The sequence below is a fragment of the Dermochelys coriacea genome, chromosome 22 (genome assembly GCF_009764565.3).
Source record: "Dermochelys coriacea isolate rDerCor1 chromosome 22, rDerCor1.pri.v4, whole genome shotgun sequence".
Classification (NCBI taxonomy): Eukaryota; Metazoa; Chordata; order Testudines; family Dermochelyidae; genus Dermochelys; species Dermochelys coriacea.
In genome coordinates, this window is record NC_050089.1 from 319102 (window position 1) to 340072 (window position 20971).

The window sequence follows — 20971 nt, forward strand, 5'->3', positions numbered from 1 at the left end:
TGCCTTTCTAAACCTTTGCTGCCTTTTTAAATTTAAAGTTCTCTTCAGTTAATTTATGTCTGAAGTTCCTATTGTGTTGCCCTTTCTTAGCTGCACATTTTTACACTGCTTTCACCAGTCAATAAAATTCTGGTTTTGAAGACAAATTCATGTTTACTAGTGCATCATGCATATTGCAGAATGTGTAGAAGTACTCAAAGCACCCAGTACTTATAAGTGTATGGCACCAGACAGTTCATAGGTTCAAGAAAATGCTGAGTACTGTGTGTAAATGTACAGAAAGAACTGCTTAATTCATCGTCTCAGTGAAAGAGTGTAATGTTATAAACGTACAGCGAAACACAAGAATTCATAGGGTTATTATAAGACAGTGTTATACACACAAATGTATACCACATGCTGCACAATTCCTAACAGCCCATAAACCTTTGGGGCCAGAGAAAAGTCCAGCACAGCACACTACTGTGACGACACCTTTAAAGTGCTCTTTCAAAGCCCCCTACAACTGCAGAGCTCCATGTTGGGCTCTTGTAATGGCCCTTGTGTCTGGCTATTCCACCTCTGTGCTTCACCCTAGTGGCAACTTTTCTCCCTTTGCCTTATAGATATTATGCAGGAGACAACAGGCTGCTATAACCAGTGGGATATTTTTCTCATTGAGATCCAGTCTTGTGAGTAAACAATGCCTACATCCCTTCAATCTACCAAAAGCACATTCAAATTTTATTCTGCACCTGCTGAGCTGGTAATTGAATCTTTTTTTTGCTCTCAAGGTGGCCTTCATGAGCTGGGGAGCAAGGTGTAGGCTTGGTCCCCCAGGATCACTACTGGCATTTCAGCATCACCAATGGTAATATGCTGGTTGGGAAAGTATGTCCCTTTTTGCAGCTTTCTGAACAGTCATGAGTTCTTAAAGATGACAGCATCATGCACCTTCCCAGACCAGCTCACACTAATATTGGTGAAGCATCCCTGGAGATCCACCAAGTCTTGCATAACCATAGAAAAGTAGCCCTTTCTGTTGATGTATGCTATAGGAAGGTGGTCTGGTGCCAAAAGAGGGATATATATGTGTGCTGTCTATTGCTCCATCACAGTTCAGGAACCACACTGTTTCAAATCAATCCACTATGTTCTGCACATTGCTGAGGCTATGTTTATACCACACAGCTTTTAGCGACATGGCTTTGTCACCAAAGCTGTGCCGCTAAAAGTCGTGCAGTATAGCTGCTGTTTGTCGGCTCTCCTGCTGACAAAAAACTTCTACCTCCAGTGAGTGGCATTCGCACTGTCGGCAGGAGAGCGCTCCTGCTGACAACGCGCTGTTCCCACTGGCACTTGCTACAGCGAAACTTTTGTCTTTCAGGGCAGCGGGTTTAACGCCTCTAAAAGACAAAAGTTTGGTCGTTCAATTGCCAGTGTAGACATAGCCTGAGAGTTGCAGTCCTGCATAGCAGGACATGATTAATGGCCCTACACAACTGCATGACAATGCCCCGCACTTTGGATTTTCCAACTCCAGAATGATTTCCTTCTGACAGGTAGCAATCCGGCATTGCAAGCTTCTAGAGTATGATCACCACTTGCTTCTCAACTGTCAACACAATTCTCATTCTGGTGTCTATGTGCTGGAGGGCTGGGACAAGCTCAGGCACAGATCCTGGAATGTGGCCTTTTGCATCTGAAAGTTTTGACTGCTCATCATCCCAAACCTGCATTATGAGGTGATACCACTAGTTAGTGCTTGTTTCTCAGGCCCAGAAGTATTGCTCCACTGTGTGAAGCTGCTCTATGAATGCCACTAAGAACCTTGAATTGTTTTTTGCTGTGTCCTTTAGCAATCTGTCCTTGAAGAAATCATCATGCTGTAGTGTTTCCTGATAATATTGGAGAATCATGTGTCCTGTATTTGCAACACTAATGAGAATAGTTCAGAACTGTGTCGGGTCCATGCTTCTGTCAAAGACGATGGACATTGAACAGTGCTATGCAGGCTTGTGGGATCTTAACAAAGGTGTGAAAACATGGGAAAGGGATGGCATTATGGAATGGATAAAGTTGCATGATGGGAGCTTGACCCCAATTTCCCAGAGTTACCTGTGTAACTCATTTTACCCCACAACACAGTGCAAAAACTTCCCAGAAGGCACTGTGCTGGATGGCGGCATGTGGTTGTCACATTGTGGGGTGCAATCCAGACCAGTGAGGGGTTGTCATCATCTGCTTTATAATCCTCAGTGCCTTGTAAAATGCTCTGCTGCTGTAGCTTCCAGCCAGCATACAAACATGCACTGTCTGTGTGTGATAAGCCTCTCTGGACCAACAACTCTGACTCCAGCAGCCTGCTTCTTGCACCACAGCAACACTCTGGCCTCCACCAGCCTTGGTTTCACCTGGCAAGAAGACCCCAACATCACTCACTCTGGATTTTTCCCCAAACCATGTGATCTGCAATGTCCAGCCCTTTGCTGGACCATTCAGAGGGATACTATGGTTTGTTTGCTCCTCTAAAGAGACAAACTGCATAACTTACCACTTTAACTGGAGTTAATAATCACTTCAGTTCAAACGGCACTGGATTGGTTTAGATTAAAAGTAAAACAAGTGTATTAGCAAAAGGAAATAGGATTTCAGGTGAGATCAAGTATAAAGAATAGACTTATAAATGGTACAAGCAAATCAAAGTGAAAAATGCTTTCTAGATATTAAATTTAACAATGCTGCACTCCTGGTTCAAGGTAAGATTCTTCCCAAACCACTTCCCAGCAAGGTGGAAAGATATTCCTCCCCCTTTGTCAGGATTTTCTACAAAGTCCAAAGTTCTCTGTTCCTTTGTCTTCTCAGGTGAATGATAACTTGGGGTTCTTTGTACCTGTCTTTTATAGTCCAGTGAACCTTTGAAATGGATTCTTCTGAAGTTTACCCCCAAAGTAAAGTTCATTCAAGCTGTGAGGAAGGTGGCATGGAGTCTGTTGATGAAGGAGATTCCATGCTGGCTTCTTCCCCCACCAGTGTTTGCTAAAGTGAAATGAATGTCCACTTGACATGTGATTGTCAGTTGATTCTGTGACACTTGGCTGGAGAGGTTGGTCTGTCCTTTTTCTGAGAGAAACTTGTTTATCCAATTCCCCAGACTTGTCTGGTAAACACAGTTTAGTTCCACATTTCCTTCATATTGGTATGGTCCATTTGGGCATTTACCAAACCTATATCATGCAAGAATATTAATAATCAGTGTGTTATTGCTTTATATTGATATTTTACATGCTACCTTTTGACAGATTATGGTATTAGTGAATTGGGGTACTCTGAACAAGTCAGATGATCTGAAACTCACTAACAGATACCAATGACCCCTGCCCTCTTGCACTGGGATGCTGTTAGGGTCACACTGGCATACTGGGATATCTGCTCATGTTGCATGGATATAAATACACCCTTTGCATGGATATAAATACTCCTAGAGCGCATGCAAAGTGCCAGTGCAGGCAGCCAAGTATGTACAAGCACAAGCAATATGCTAACTGTGGCAGCTGTATGCTGACATAACTTGCATCAACCAAACTTTGTCGTGTAGACATGACCTTAGACTGCAGAATACAGAAACAAAGGCATTGCCAAACTGAATCAGATCAAGAGTCAAAGTAGTTCTATATCCTCCCTCTAACAGTAGCTAGTACTAGCTTCTTCCAAAAGAGGTGCAATACACCCCAAAATAGGTACTTATGGAATAACCTACACAAAGGGGTAAGTTCATTCCTGACCACTCAATTAGATGTCAATTTATAACCTGAAATATGAGGATTTATAAACATTCTAATTTTTAACCTTCTCTATTGCAACTTTGGAATACCCACTCCTTTTTTGAACTCTGCTAGTCTTTTGATGTCAGTTGTATCTTGTAGCGATGTATTCCACAGGTTAATTGCGCATTGTGTAAAAATATATTTCATAGATTCCAAAGCCAGAAGGGACCATTGTGATTATATAGTCTAACACGTACTAGTTATTATCTAGTATAACGCAGGCCATAGAACTTCCCCAAAATAATTCTTAGAGCAGCTTTTAGAAAAACATCCAAATATGATTTAAAAGTTGTTAGTAGTGGAGAATCTAGTATGCCCATTAGTAAACTGTTCCAGTGGTTAATTATCCTCACTGTTAAAAATGTACATGTTATTTCCAGTTTGAATTTGTCTAGCTTCAGCTTCCAACCATTGGATTGTGTTTCCTTTTAATAGTTTTAAATTTGTCAGCTAAGTTTCATTCTTGTGTCCCATTGTTCTTGCATCATGGGAAATAGAAGTGCCAAATCTGCCTTCCTTGGACCATTCATAAATTTGTAAAGCTTTATTGTATCCCCTCTAGCACTGCGTAAATCAGACGCTTTTCTCTTCTATGCAGCGATTCAGTATGGAAGGAATCTCTAATATCTTGCAGACTGGTATTCGGCAGACATTTGGGAATTCAGCAACTGATAAACAGGTGTGTGTAAAGTCTTCTGCATAGATCAGGTACTCATAGAAGTCGATGCATGTCATTTCTTCTGAATAAACAAAAACATGTCTATTATTTCATTTGAAGACGAAAGCAGGGTTTTGACGAGAGTTGACTGATATTAAACCAATTGATTTACAAATATTTTTGCAACTAAAAGTGCTGAGTTTGGTTTGTGATGACTTTTGGGCTTATGGTTTCCATTTTTCATGAGTATTCAGGCACTGCTGGGTGTTTTAGAAATTGTGTGCAAATCCTAAAATTTTCACACAATTTAGTATGAAGGATCGCTCATCTGAAAAGTCATGTCAGAAAGTTTGTGATTCATTATTCACTAGGCGCTACTCATTCTTCTTTTAAAAAGTTTCACTCATCCAAACAGGAACAGAAACAATACTGTGCGATTTAGATGACCAACCACATAAAACAAAGGACAAATAGTTGAAATGAATAGTTTGTGATTAGTCAATAGTCTGAAAATAATTCATCCAGGGTATTTGGTGAATACTTATGAATAATGACCTTTTTAAAGAAGGATTCAGTAACCAAAAATGGAACTAAATTATGGCCAATATTATCTGTACGGGGTAATTCAAACTGCTCTGGCTGGAATTCTGAAAGAAATAAGAGTTTGAGGAAAAGACATTTGGAATAAAGAAACCACACACTGCTTATCTCAGGTCTCACTCCTGTTTGCTATGCTCCTTGGCTTAGCCCTACATTTCAACATTAGAAGATTTGCATTGCTTTCCTGTCTCTCTCCAGTGCTTAGTGAACTGGCTCAGACTATGTCCTCCATTATGAGCACATTTAAGTTCTGAAATAATCTAAAACATGAAAACTATAGTGGTTCTTCTTTCATAAATCCGCTGTGATCTCTTCAAGAGCTCCTTGTGCTATGGCATTACAATATGTCTCCTTCCAGCCTCCAGAGAAGTTATCCAGAAAATCAGTACACCTTTAGGCTGGTTTAAGTCTTCTGTGGCTCTCTTGTGGGGCCCCAGGAGCTTCCAGGCTGGTGTTAGGGGTTGAAGGTCTCTGTTAGCATATGTTGAATGGATCTGTGCTGCCTGGGGCAGGTTTCACAAGGGTTAGACCCCATGAAAGGACACGAGACTTCCATGCAGATGGCCCTGGACAATCTGGTGGTCCACCACATTTCAGGATGTGCTTATTGGCATCTACCCTGGAGTGCCAGATCCCATTCCCTCCAATGGCATGCTATGGGATACTTTGTGGAAGTTTCTTCATAAAACATTCCCTCCTGCCACTTTTCATGTTGGAGGAGACAAATTTTCCCAGAGTTTAACCCAAAATGAGGTGTGATTCCACATGAGTCCTGCTCCTTCACTGTGCACCATTCACCCTGCATATAGAGAGAGGCAGGAGTGAGGCAGAAATAATAGTGCTTGAACATGTGCTTAATGACTGCATCATAAAGATGCATGCACACTATGGGGCAGGATTAAGATTATGGCCTTTCCTAACTTGTGAGTACTTCACTCAGTAACAATGACTGGGTTTTTACCATCGTTTTTCTCAATTAATTCCCCAGATGGTTAAAAAAAATGCTTAAAAATAAATTACAGAATGTGGAACTATTTGTTAAACAAAAGGGACCTGCTATGTAGAATAAAATTAACTCGGACAATGTAAAATCTGAGTGGCTGGACCATCCCACTCCTCTCTTGATGTAAATCAACAAATTAAGAGTTAGATTGTGGATTTACCATAGTTGTTGATTAGCCTGGCTTGCTGTAGTTATGACTGGTGAGCTACTCTACAGCCTGGTGCTGCAGGTGATGCAATACCATTCTACAACCCAAAATGTTTTGTTCTGTGAAATTGCAGAACTATTAACTATGATTTGTAACCTGTCCTTTAAATCAGCTTCTGTACCCAATGACTGGAAGATAGCTAATGTAACACCAATATTTAAAAAGGGCTCTAGAGGTGATCCCGGCAATTACAGACCGGTAAGTCTAACGTTAGTACCGAGCAAATTAGTTGAAACAATAGCAAAGAATAAAATTGTCAGACACATAGAAGAACATACATTGTTGGGCAAAAGTCAACATGGTTTCTGTAAAGGGAGATCATGTCTTACTAATCTATTAGAGTTCTTTGAAGGGGTCAACAAACATGTGGACAAGGGGGATCCAGTGGACATAGTGTACTTAGATTTCCAGAAAGCCTTTGATAAGGTCCCTCACCAAAGGCTCTTAAGTAAATTAAGTTGTCATGGGATAAGAGTGAAGATCCTTTCATGGATTGAGAACTGGTTAAAAGACAGGGAACAAAGGGTAGGAATAAATGGTAAATTTTCAGAATGGAGAGGGGTAACGAGTGGGTGTTCCCCAAGGGTCAGTCCTAGGACCAATCCTATTCAACTTATTCATAAATGATCTGGAGAAAGGGGTAAACAGTGAGGTGGAAAAGTTTGCAGACAATACTAAACTGCTCAAGATAATTAAGACCAAAGCAGACTGTGAAGAACTTCAAAAAGATCTCACAAAACTAAGTGATTGGGCAACAAAATGGCAAATGAATTTTAATGTGGATAAATGTAAAGTAATGCACATTGGAAAAAATAATCCCAGCTATACATACAATATGATGGGGGCTAATTTAGCTGCAACTAATTAGGAAAGAGATCTTAGCGTCATCGTGGATAGTTCTCTGAAGAGTCCACACAGTGTGCAGCGGCAGTCAGAAAAGCAAACGGGATATTAGGATACATTAAAAAGGGATAAGGAGTACTTGTGGCACCTGAGAGACTAACAAATTTTAAAAAAGGGATAGAGAATAAGATGGAGAGTATCTTATTGCCCTGATATAAATCCATGGTACACCCACATCTTGAATACTGTGTACAGATGTGGTCTCCTCATCTCAAAAAAATATACTGGCATTAGAAAAGGTTCAGCGAAGGGCAACTAAAATGATTAGGGGTTTGGAACAGGTGTCATATGAGGAGAGATTAAAGAGGCTAGGACTTTCAGCTTGGAAAAGAGGAGACTAAGGGGGATATGATAGAGGTCTATAAAATCATGAGTGGTGTGGAGAAAGTGAATAAGGAAAAGTTATTTACTTGTTCCCATAATATAAGAACTAGGGGCAACCAAATGAAATTAATGGGCAGCAGGTTTAAAACAAAAGGAAGTTCTTCATCACACAGCGCACAGTCAACCTGTGGAACTTCTTGCCTGGGACAGTTGTGAAGGCTAGGACTGTAACAGGTTTAAAAGAGAACTAGATAAATTCATGGAGGTTAAATCCGTTAACGGCTATTAGCCAGGATGAGTAAGGAATGGTGTCCCTAGCCTCTGTTTGTCAGAGGGTGGAGATGGATGGCAGGAGAGAGATCACTTGATCATTACCTGTTAGGTTCACTCACTCTGGTGCACCTGGCATTGGCCACTGTCGGCAGACAGGATACTGGGCTGGATGGACCTTTGGTCTGACCCAGTGTGGCCAGTCTTAAGTTCTTATGTTCAACATATTCATTAATGATCTGGTTCCAAAGAGGATGGAGCTCGGCTGTTCTCAGTGGTGGCAGATGACAGAACAAGGAGCAGTGGTCTCAAGTTGCAGTGTGGGAGGTTTAGGTTGGATATTAGGAGAAACTATTTCGATAGGAGGGTGGTGAAACACTGGAATGGGTTACCTAGGGAGCTGGTGGAATCTCCATCCTTAGAGGTTTTTAAGGCCCATTGTGACAAAGCCCTGACTGGGATGATTTAGTTGGGGTTGGTCCTGGTCTGAGCAGGAGGTTGGACTACATAATCTCTTGAGGTCTCTTCCAACCCTAATCTTCTATGATTCTATGATATGTTAATTAAAAATTTAAGCATTGTTGGGTAAAACTCAGTCCATTTAATTTAGGCTTAAACAGTTTAGCTTTGCCTTTATTTTTGTACATTTAAAGCTCACTGCCTTAGGAACAGACCAGACCCCTATCTGTAAGTCTGCTGTCCCACAAGCTCTGTAAAGCGTGATGTAGGTACAGCCACAATCTTACTCTAAACTTGTAGTCTTGATGCAACTCGGACTTCAGCGCCTACATGAAACACTATTCCAAATAACAAGCCACTTTCCTAATATTGCTGATTAAACTGGTTGAAACTATGGTTTCCCGAGGAAGTCTTTCTGCAGTAGGGGTGCCAAAACTAGGGCTTCTCAGGGGAAGCATCACCACACAGCGCTGAGCAGCCCTGGATAAGCATAAAAGAAGCTTTGTTACAATTCCTAGTTTAATTTAATGATTTAAGTGACCAGGCTTAGGTGGGGAGCTAGGGGGAAGCTTGATGGAAGAGGAGAGAAATGAAGGGTAAGCTGGAGAGAAGCAGGTTCCTCCCCAGCCCATCTCATGAGACCAGCTGCCCTTTTGGTACAGTACCAATTCACAACAATTATTATAGGGACACTTGATCCCCAGTGTTAGATTCGGTCGTAAAAAAATGGGAGCTGAAAGTGCTACTGGGCCAAAAGCCTCAGCTAAAAGTGGTCAGGCTGAAGGGGAGATGGAAGATGGGAGTCTGAGCCCCATGCCACTAGGAAACCTGAAAAATCAGTAAATCAGTAACAAATTATCTTATAATAAATGATGACATAACAATTTCCATTCTCATCCTTGCTCTTCAGTCATATATGGTGAAATTCAGCCCTGTGCAGGGGACCAGCCTGAGGCAGAGGCATTACCTGAACCCTCACCTCTGTGCAGGGCCAAGCAAGAAGCTTAGGTTCCACCGAACTGTGCAAGAACTGGCATAAGGCCCAGACTCCTAACCCCTGTACAGGGCCCAGCATGAGGCCCAGGCCCCACAACCCCATACTCCTCTGCAGGAACTGGCATAAGGCCTCGGTCTAAATCCACATCCCTTTGCCTGGGGACAGCCAAAGACCTAGGCCCCACCTGACATCTCATACCTGTACAGGGGCCAGCATGGCACCACTTAAGTCCCACTGAAGCCCTTAAAATAAGGTTTTACTGGCAGGGTAGTGGGGCCTACACCTAGTGCTGGCCCATGAATAGGGCTGAGTATCACCCTAAGACAGTGATACTCAGACTGCGGCTTGCAAGCCGCAAGTGGCTTTTTAATGTCTCTCCTGTGGCTCTTTGTAGCATGTGATATTAAAACACTGTATGATTTAATCATTAACCAATCACAGTGCTTTTACGATGTTAATGTATTTGCTGTGAGAATAATATATAATATAAAAACTATTTCCTCTGTCATACTATTTACATATGAATGGTACTATTGTAAATGAAACAATGAAGTCACTCTATTGTGGCTCTTTTGGGTAATGTTGATCATTAATTTGGCTGAGTATCACTGCCATAAGAACTTTCCAAAATGTTCAGATTTGGGGCCAAAATGTTCCAGGCTCAGTCTTTGCCAGGTGATTATTTTATATGGAAAATCTGAACAAAAGTTTTCAATTATTTTTAAGGGTAAGGTGAGTAAGAAACAACCAAACATAAAATACTTGCCCTATTAGAAAAGAAGTGTTTGCAATATCTTTGTTTTATCAGCCATACAGCCAAAAGAGTTGAAAAGGGACACAGCCTCCATTGCCTTTGGTTACTTTGGTGGAAATTGCTTTTCAATTATGAAAATCAAGTATCTGTGCAGTAGATTATCACCAGGCCACGCTGAGTGCATAAGTGACTTTCACTGCATCATAGACTGCGGTAAGAACAGAAGACCTTGCCTCAGTCACTGTACACTACATGAACTCATGGAGTGATTGTATTAGCTGCTGTATACCTGTAAGGTGCCCTGTAAGGTCCTCAGGAAAGCCATTAATTTGCTGCAGACATTAGGAGGTCTGCAGCAGGAGAGTTCCTCTCTTGCATACCTTCTAAGGTGAAGAGGGTTGGAGCTCCTCTCCATCACCTTCCTGGCCTGCTGATAGTATATGCACAGCCACAGAGACTCCTAGCAGTTGGAGGTGCTTTGGCGAAAGGATCTGTGGAACAGGATGGTTCCAATGGCATCCCTAACATGTGTGGGACAGGGCATTACATTGGGGCCCTAGAGTGTGCGGGACCAGGTGTTCCACTAGAGTCCTAGTGTGCGTGGGAGAGAGGGTTCTAGTGAGGTGCTGGTATGTTTGGGACAGGGCTTTCTGGTGGGACCCTAGTGACTGTGGGAAAGGGAGTTTCAGTGGGACCCTAGTATGTGTGGGAGAGGGTGTTTAAGTGGGAGCTTAGCATGGGCAGGACAGGAAATTCCAGTGCGGTCCTAGTGACTCCTAGCATTTATGGGACAAGGAGCTTCAGAGGGGTCCTAACGTGTTTGGGACATTGTGTTCCAGTGAGACCTCTAGCATTTGTTGGATAACGCGTTCCAGTGGGACACTAGTGTATGTGGAGCAGAGCATTTCTGTGTGGTCCTGGCATATATTGGACTGAATGTTCCAGTGAGATCCCAGCGTCTGTGAGACATGGTGGTTGAGTGGGACCCCTAGCATGTTTGAGAAAGGACATATTAGTGGCATCCTAGCATGTATGAGAGAAAGTATTGCTGTTGTCTCCTAGTGTGTGTTGGACAGAGTGTTCCAGTGGGGCCTCTTCCTGCCCAGCTGAGCCTGCCTGCAATCAATCCCTACTCCCTTGCTTTACCTCCAGGTGCAGCCTGTGGACTTAATAGGCCTACCTGGCCACCTTAGCCCCTTCCAGGCCTGTGTGGGGTGGACACCTGATCACAACATCTCAGGATCAGAACCAAGAAAGTCTGAGACCTCAGGAGACAGTGCAGGGTGGAAGCCATGATAGTGAAGCCTGCTCCAGTAGCTTCCCTCTTTTCTTTATTGTCTCTCCCCCCCCGCCAAGTCTCTTTCTTTAAGGATCAAAAAAAAAAAAAGGGAAGCGATAGGTGGAATAGCTCATGCCCTCGTTATTTCGTCCACCCATCAGGGCTAATATCTGACACATTAATTTTGGTTCGTCAGTTTCTAGTTCCACATTTTCTGTTTTTACCACACATGATTTTACATAGTCCATATCAAAAGGCCCTTTTTTTTTTGACAAATTCAATTTTTCTTTCTGCTTTTTGTACCCTTTCCTATCAACATTTGTTATTATAGGTTATTTGGACATGTTATGATCTTTCACATACTTTGTACAGTTGAGCTCACAATTAGAGTACATTTGTAGGCCCAATTATCACAACATAATCCCTCTTTTATGAATCAGTTATGCCTAGGATCGAACATTTGTTCATACAATCATAATTACAAAGAAAAATTATTTTAGTTTATGCTTAAGGAAAAAGAAAAAGGCTCTTGGTTATATTTTAAGGTTTGCAAATTCCTTATCTCAAAATTGGAATTTATAAATTTTACTTAACTACATGTTACAAAAATTAAAGTTAAACTTTCCAGATGTTAACAAAGCTAAGAACTTACAACTCACTTCATTTGTAGCTAAAACAAAAGTTAAAACTGCTTCTGTTTAAAAACAAACCAGCTCTTATCACTTCTTTGGCTGTATGCCCAGAATGGGTAAAGATGGCAAAAACTTCCCCCGTCTTTTGTCACTTACACAGATAAAGCTGTACATTTACACAAACCATGAACATTTTATGCATTAATGGCTAAGCTTGTTCACCTGGAGAAAAACAGCCCTGGTGGCATTTGTACTTAAGTATATTCCCTCCTTTAAAAAGAAGCAACAAAATGATGTTCTTTTAGAACCACTTTTGCATTTATGACCCATTTGCAACACCAAAGGTGGCAAAAACAGCAAGGAAAAAAATTACAAAATCTAAACCACAAGGGAAAAAAACATTGCAAAACCAAAACAATTAGAAAAATTACCTAAAATTTGGTATTTCAAGATCCCTTGGTTCTGATGATTTGAGATTCAATTCACAGTCAGTGCAGTAGCAGCCCTGAATTAAGATGGCATTTTGTTAACCAGAGGGTTACCCAAGGCGTTATTTCAGTAAAAGTCTCTGTTAGCAACTTAACCTACAACAATTTAAAATAATTCATTTTTCCACTTTTGTTTTTTCTTAAAAATACTTTTTTCATTAAATCTTCAAGATTATTACCAATTACAGAAACTAAAACCCTCAAAATACAAGAAAAAATATGAAACAAAGCATTTGTTTAAATATTTTTTTAAAGTTAATGGCTTTAAAATACTTAACCCTCTTTTATTTTAAAGCAGAAACATTAACAGTTTGCTTTTCATGCTTATTTCAAAGAAGCTCAATGTTTATTAAGGACTATTGTGATATATTATGAACTTTCACATCCTTTTCACAGTTGAGCTCACAATCAGAGTAAATTTACAGGCCAAATTATCACAACAGGTCCTAACATGAATGGGACCTGGCGTTCTAATGGGACCCTTAGCCTGTGTGAGACAGGGCTTTCAAGCGAGATCCTAGAGTGTGTGGGATATGGTCTCCCACAGTATTCTTGCGAGCAAGTTAAAGTAGTATGGATTGGATGAATGGACTATAAGGTGGAAAGAAAGCTGGCTAGATTGTTGGGCTCAACGGGTAGTGATCAATTGCTCGATGTCTAGTTGGCAGCCGGTATCAAGCAAAGTGCCCCAGGGATCGGTCTTGGGGCCAGTTTCAATATCTTCATTAATGATCTGGATGATGGGGTGGATTGCAGCCTCAGCAAGTTCACGGATGACACTAAGCTGGGGGGAAAGGTAGATACGCTGGAGGGTAGGGATAGGGTCCAGAGTGACCTACACAAATTGGAGGATTGGGCCAAAAGAAATCTGATGAGATTCAACAAGGACAAGTGCAGAGTCCAGCACTTAGGATGGAAGAATCCCATGCACTGCTACAGGCTGGGGACCAACTGACTAAGCGGCAGTTCTGCAGAAAAGGACCTGGGGATTACAGTGGAAGAGAAGCAAGATATGAGTCAAGAGTGTGCCCTTGTTGCCAGAAAGGCTAATAGCATATTGGGCTGCATTAGTAGGAACATTTCGACCAGATCGAGGGAAGTGATTATTCCCCTCTATTCGGCACTGGTGAGGCCACATCTGGAGTACTGCATCCAGTTCTTCCTACGCCCCCCCACCCCGAAAGAATGTGGACAAATTGGAGAGACTCCAGCGGAGGGCAATGAAAATGATTAGGGGGCTGGGGCACATGATTTATGAGGAGCGGCTGAGGGCTTATTTAGTCTGCAGAAGAGAAGAGTGAGGGGAAATTTGATAGCAGCCTTCAACTATCTGAAGGGGGGTTCCAAAGAGGATGGAGCTAGGCTGTTCTCAGTGGTGGCAGATGACAGAAATAGGAACAGTGGTCTCAAGTTGCAGTGGGGGAGGTCTAGGTTGGATATCAGGAAACACTATTTCACTAGGAGGGAGGTGAAGCACTGGAATGGGTTCCCTAGGGAGGTGTTGGAACCTCTATCAAGAGAAGTTTTTAAGGCCCAGCTTGACAAAGCCCTGACTGGGATGATTTAGTTGGGGTTGGTCTTGGTTTGAGCAGGGGGTTGGACTAGTTGACCTCCTGAGTCTCTTCCAACCCTAATCTTCTATGATTCTATGGTGTTCCAGTGAGTCCCTCGCATGTATGGGCCTGGGCATTCCTGAGGGGTTCTAGCCTATGTGCAACAGGGCATTCCCAGTGGGGACCTAGTGCATGTGGGCATGGGGGTTTTAGTGGAACCTGAAGCCTGTGTGGGACAGGCATTCCAATGGGTCCCTAGTGTGTGTGGGTCTGGGCCTTTCAGTGGGGTCTAACGTGTCACATGACAGTCCAGTGGAATCTAACCTCTGTGTGACAGGGCATTCTAGTGGGAATTAGTGTGTATGGGATAAAACATTCCAGTGGGGTCCTAGCATGCATGGGACAGGGTGTTGCAGCCTGTCCCCTTAATGTTAGTGGGACAGAGCATTCCATTGGGACTCAAATGTTTGTGTAGTGTGATGTTCTATTGAGTCCTGCCGTCCTAGCATGTGTGACAAAGGGTGTTTCAATGGGACAATAGCATCAATGGGATAGGGTGTTCCAATAGGTCCCTAGCATGTGTGGTACTCGGCCTTCGAGTGGGATTCTAGCATGTGTGGGACAGAGCATTCCAGTAGGGTCCTAGCATGTGTAAGAAAAGGTGTTCCAGAGGAGTTCAAATTCCGAATTTGACATACGTTATTTTCAATTTTTGGCATCCCAGAGGAGCTTTGAAATTTTTGAGTGGGACACTTCAGCCTTTCTTTTCTTCTCCACCTCCTTTGTTTTTCTTTTCTATCATCTTTTTTTTTTGCAGAATAAAAAAATGAAATCTGATAGAAAAAATTCTGTGTTATAAGATTTTTATAAGAAGCTGGTTAATCACTCAAAGGTCAGGAAATGCAAAAGCTAAGACTATACACACAACCATAACCTGGACTCTTATGTATATGATTTATGATACATAATGTGTTCACATCCATAACTAATTAGATTATGACATACTGTTTCTCAAATAATACACTATTTGATATTCCCTGCAAAACCATATTAAAGAACATTAAGACTGCTAACTCTGCATTGTGATATCGTCTTTCTTGTCAGGTTTCTATTTTCCAGAACCCCTCATAAAGGTTGAAATTCACCCCTGTGCAAAGGGTCAACACAAGGTCTATGCACCACATAAGTCCCATTTTACACCCTATTTTGTTCAAACAATTTACCTAGACATCACCGGTATCCCATCTTTTTGATGCTAAAGCTGTCAAAAATGTGGCAAAAAATTATATAATCAGAAAATATTTTTTCTAATCTTTCATTTCCCAAAATGGCTGGCCATTCTCCATCAAACTTTCCCTGTACGTTCATCTTTGAGGAAAGAAAAGTGGCCCAATTCCACTATGCAAAATGAGTGCTAAGTTGATGAGAACTAAAATATTTATACCCATTGCACAGTTGCCTTGCCCATGTGCATACAAGGTCAATGAAAAATCATGCTTCAGTACTGGAAAACTTCAGCACAAAAAGTTTGGGAAGTTATGAGCAACTAAAAAACAAGGGGTAGAATAGAAACACCTGTAATCTTAACTACGGTTTTGCTAGATACTTTTATGGATTTTTTCTATAAATAGGTGTGCATGGATAGCATTTGTAGAATCCACAACATAAAGTGATAGTGAAAATTTGCTAGTATATATAGCTCATGTAAATATGCAACAAAATGAGTTGCATAATTAGTGGCCTTATCTCCTGAATTCAAGCTATGGAAGGCTGTGCTTGAGGAAATATACAAAACATGGTCCACTATCAAAATTATTAGAATAAGTACCCTAGAGGTAAGAAAAATGTATATTAAAAGTCTAAATCAACATCTGTACATGTAATGTTATAGAAAAATATATTATATTGTGCTACTTGCAATATAATATATAATCCTGCAATTACAGCCTGTATTGTAGTACATACGCACAAGGGGGCAAAGTTAAGCTTATGTATGTAACCTTAATTTTGATGCTGCTTGATTCTTAAATCCTTAATTGTGCCACTGTGAAATTCTCTTAATAGTGTTTTTTTTTGTAGGGAATTTGGTCAAAATTGTAGAGAAATGGTGTTCCTACTCTTTTCCCCACTTTGTAAACATTTTCTTGATGCTATGGCCTTTTTTAACTAGTCGGGGGAAATAAAAATCTTCCCATGACTCTGACTCAGTTTTTAAAAATATTTTAAATGTAGTTTAAGAAGCTACTGTAATTATAGAGAATGTGCATTAGTAGGTTTTTGGTGATTCTAGGCACAAAGCCAAAATGCATACAATTAGTGCACAAGTAGCCTACTATTTACTGCATACCATGGTGTGGTTTATTGCTGTATTAAGCTGATCCTGATTTTTTTTGGAAGTACCCAACTGAGGCTGAAAAGATTGTCCCTCAGGTTTCAGTAAAACTCTGCATTGTATGCCCCTAGATGCACTGCATCGGGGTCTGATCCAAAGCTCACTAAGCTATGTCTACATTGTGGGCACTTTAACAATGGACATGTAATATAGATGCTTCCTACAGAGACCAAAGGGGGGTTTCTTTCATCGGTATAACAGTGTCTACATTGGAAGTTAGACTGATATAGCTACAGTTCTTCCAGAGGTGAATTTTTCACATCTCTGAGCGCTGTAACTATGTCAACCTAACTTTTAAGTGTGGACCAGGCCTAAGTTGAAGGAAAGACTCCTACTGGCTTCAGTGAGCTTTGGATAAGCCCTAACAGTGACCGTACCATACAAAGACCCCTTTACACACCCAGAGTAATAGAGAGAAAAAACAACCACAACAGCAAATGCTCCATTAATCCAAAAACAAAAAAGCTATAGTTTATAAGCTTTGCTCTGTGGACCAGCGGTGGTCTGGAGAGAGGTGAATAGTCACATAGGGCTTGATTCTGCACTACCATAGTCAGGAGATGCTTATCTATTGACTTCCTTGGGTGCAGGATCAGGCACATAGTGCCGGCTTTTTGGCTTGTTTCCCTCTGCAAGATTGCGTTAGAAGAGAGCTAAACATGCACTACATACCTTCTTCATATTACTTTCCCATATAAATAGTTACTGTAGCCTTCACAAAGATGTTACATAATGGGGGGGGGGGATCCCTGCATTTGTGAATGTGAGAGGAGTTTTCAATTTCTGTCAAGAAATAACTCACACTATGAAAAAAATTGACAGCCCCCGCACTAGAGGATTAAAAACTGAATTCAAAGAAATAAATAATCCATTTGTATGTAAGATCACTTCCATGTGCCCACAACTCTGTCTGACCTGTGAAAAAACTAACCCTACCCAAATTCAGTGATGCTCTCAACCTAAGACACTAGTATGAGTGCAAAATAAAGGCAGAACAAATACAGAATCAGTGACCATAAACCTGAGGTGGAAAATAACAGTAACAAATTACAGTAACAAAACTGAGACAGGAAGAAATGTGCAATCAGTGTGAGAGTGGAGATGGTGAAACTAGGAAAAACCATCTCCTGCAACACCAAAACATAAATGCAAGTAACAGTTTGTCTACATGGGGACAAACAGGAAAGTTAATCCAAATTGAAACCACTTTAATTCTGAATAATAGTGTCTATATGGGATTTAATGACAATTAACTAATTCACTTCAAATTCACACCTTTAGTTAATTTGGATTAACTTTCCTGGATGTCCCTGTATAGAAAAGCCCTAAGAAAAATGTTTCTTTAGATGTTCAAAAGTAAATAAAGACTTTCCATTAAAAATTGACCAGGAAAACTGCAGAATCCAGGGGGAAAGGAAAGATGCAGCCCAGATAGCTTCAGTTTATATTGACTAGCCAATCAGTTGGACCAGACAATGGCCAATGGTCATGGGATAAAACCACACACATACACAAAAAAGCCCTATCCCGGCAGGAGCTTGGAACTTAACTGTGACTAAAACCCACAGTAGTGGGTAGAACTGTGGGAGTAATTGATTTTTCAGCTCACTGGCAGTGTTGAAATAATAATAAGAAGAAAAAACTTTCAGGTTGACCAAAAAATGCAATTTTTCTGAATTTTCAGCAAATCATTTTGTAAGTGTTGTTTACTCTGCAATGAAACATTTTGAGTTGATTTTGACTAGTTTAAAACATTTTTATTGTTTTTAAATGAAATTGCAAGTAATTTTGAAATGAAAAGTTTTGAATTGAAAAATTGAAATGTCTTGTGTCAAAAATGTCTAAATGAAATATTTTGACATTTTCAGGCAGCAGGGGGGTTGACAGAAACAATTTGACAAACATGAATTTTCAAAATGTTTCTGTTAATCCAAATCTGCATTTTTTGGCGGCAGGGGGGGACAACCAAAACCAAAAACTTTGGCCAGGATATTTCACCCAGCTTTAATAAGGGGCTGGGTGAAGTCAGAACTTTTCTGCTGGACTCTCCAGAGGCCTTGTGTTTCCTGCAAAATGGTGGGCAGAATTTAGCCCTTGCCTGCCTCTGGCATATCCCGAGGAGTTCTGTCCTTGTCATTCTTTGGCACCAATTGCATAGCTTGTCATACCAATATATAATATTATTGAATTGAAGATTATTTTCTAGAACACTTGCCTCTTTACTTAGTAGAGTTTTTTGTTTGGTTTCTTTTCTTTCATATCTCACATGATTCTGTAAGCAATTTGGTTTCATACTTCCATCACATTAGTTTGCCCTGCAATGGTGAGAGAATAATGGTACATGTCATTCCTTTCTAGTATTTGAACACGGTTATTCCATATGAGAAGAAAGGGTCACCTCCCTCTGTCGAAGATCTGCAGATGCTGACAAACAGTAAGTTCCTGGGTTTGCCATACATATTATGTCAGAATGCCATTTTAGGATATCATTTTAGGTCTCTCAGTGGTAGGGCCATTTGGGAGTAGAAGGACTTGTGAAATTCAGCAGGATATTAGACCCTCTATCATTTTGACTCTACTGAGCTTGGTTCTGACCTAGAAATCCCAAATCTGTGGGACTGAAGCTCTATTTGAAGAAATTCATACATTTCATGACAATCATGTGCACTGGGTTTCATTTACAGGCTTGTATATTCAGAGTGGAGCTGAATGAGACATTAGCCAAAACAGAAAAAGGCAAGAAAGGATAGCACAGGGAGAGGATGTTTTTCAAATTCCTACAAACAAATAACATTCTTCTTCCTTATTGATCTGATTTCAAACTATTACACTTTTTTTTTTTTGCTGGCAATTAACTTCCAGCTTTCTATACTGGAAAATCATCATGTGCAAGAACATTTTGTAGGTTAAAGTGTATTTCATAAACATCCAACGTCTATTAGTTAATTAATTTAGCCCCTAACTCTAACTTGGAACAGAAAATAAAAGGCTGATATGCTGTGACAAGCCTGGTACATTCTGGGAAACTCCTTTGGTTCCTTCTGTGTCTCCATGGCAACTGTGTATTGTATTAAATGAAGCAAACACTGGCTTCTGTTCTTCTGAAAGGAATGAAGTGCTATGAATGGCTGTTTTATACAATTTCTGAATAAGTGACAGTTTGTGATCAGTGTCAAAAACTGCTTGTCTCTAGTACCAAAAAACTTTCCAGAAAGGTTACCAAGGATAAAATCTTTTTGCATAATTAAGTAGTGTGAAAATTGCATCAGGTTGTGATGAAAACATATGTTATATTTAGAAAGACATATCTCAGTGTTCTTTGAAGAACAACCAGCCCTACATTCACAGTCCCCTGAATTAAGGGCTTTTCTCTTCTGTTCAGTACACTGCCCACATCACCATGGTGCCAGAGCACCTTTCAGCAGTGCATTAGCAACATGATTAATATCTGTCTTGTGTCTCCCCCTCACCGCTCACCCCATAGGATGCCAAGTGGACAGAAAGATTAACAAGAATCACTGCAAGATGAAACTTGAACACAGGAAGTGAAAACAGGAAGTGAAAGTTACAGAAAACAAAAGTGAATCTGACCACTCTATAATGCAGTATACCATACTTTGTCTTCCCATCAAAGGGATTCCAAGGACTTTACAAACATTACTGATTGAAACCTCCGGCTTGCACCAGAGGTGCTGGAATAATTTTTATAGTGAGGGTGCTGAGAGCCATTGAACCAAACTGTAAATCCTGTATATAATGGAAACCACTTCTGGCCAGCACCTCTAACAGCACCCCAAGTTCCAGCACCTACGGATTAGGAAGTATTAGACCCATGTTTTACAGATGGTCACAGGGACATGACATGACTTGTCCAAGATCACACAGTACATCAATTTGAGAACCCACATTCAGGCCCAATTTTTCAAAGCAGCCACTGATTTGGGGTATCCCAAATTTGGTTGCCCAAGTTCAGACACTCAAAATCAACCTGTCATTTGTAAACAATTTGGCCTCAAACTCTATGTGATATATATTGCCCATGTCAACCATTTTGTAGATTGTCCATATTTTATTTCGAGTACACTTAGAACACAACATATTTTGAGGTTAGAAACTTAATTCTCGGGAAATTGTGGTGACTCATGGGAGATGTAGACCCGCCGTGGAGCCTGGCCCATAGAGGAGAATGAGGGAATGAGGCACCCAGAATTAAGACTCCAAGAGGCACCATGGTGGCATTTCCAAATTTAAATTTTCAGTTTCAAACTACAAGTTTTCAGACAAAAATGTTTTGCTTCAATTTTTCTCTGAAAAGTAAAATTTTTCATATCATTGTTTTCAAGCTGCTCTCCTTCATTCCTTTACTTGTGAAAAGAGACTGAAAACAGAAATATATGTTGTTCTTTGAGTACTGCCCTATGGGTGCTCCAGTTCTGGTGCAATAGTTCTAATAACCTATGGACCTGTCTGTAATGGACAAAACTGGAGTCCTCACTTCTTAAGGGTACCCTGTGTCTGTCAGTATCATGGGTCCCCATTGTCAGACCTCCATCCTCTGGTAGAACAGGACACTCCATCCTTTTCTATGGGTGCTCCTCCATTAGATGATATTGAGGAGGATGAAGGAGACTTCCCATTGGTCTCT

At 40.8% G+C, this 20971-nt stretch overlaps 1 protein-coding gene across 4 annotated transcripts in view; it reads left to right on the plus strand.

The window, feature by feature from the left end:
- Positions 1-20971, plus strand: part of FEZ1 (fasciculation and elongation protein zeta 1) — a 194723-nt gene that overhangs the window by 138182 nt on the left and 35570 nt on the right. For all 4 annotated transcript variants that reach the window (XM_038380981.2, XM_038380976.2, XM_043500980.1 and 1 more), the window contains 2 exons: positions 4405-4485; positions 18685-18760. In XM_038380981.2, coding sequence (XP_038236909.1) covers positions 4405-4485; positions 18685-18760 — 157 coding nt within the window. The remainder of the gene's footprint in view (positions 1-4404; positions 4486-18684; positions 18761-20971) is intronic.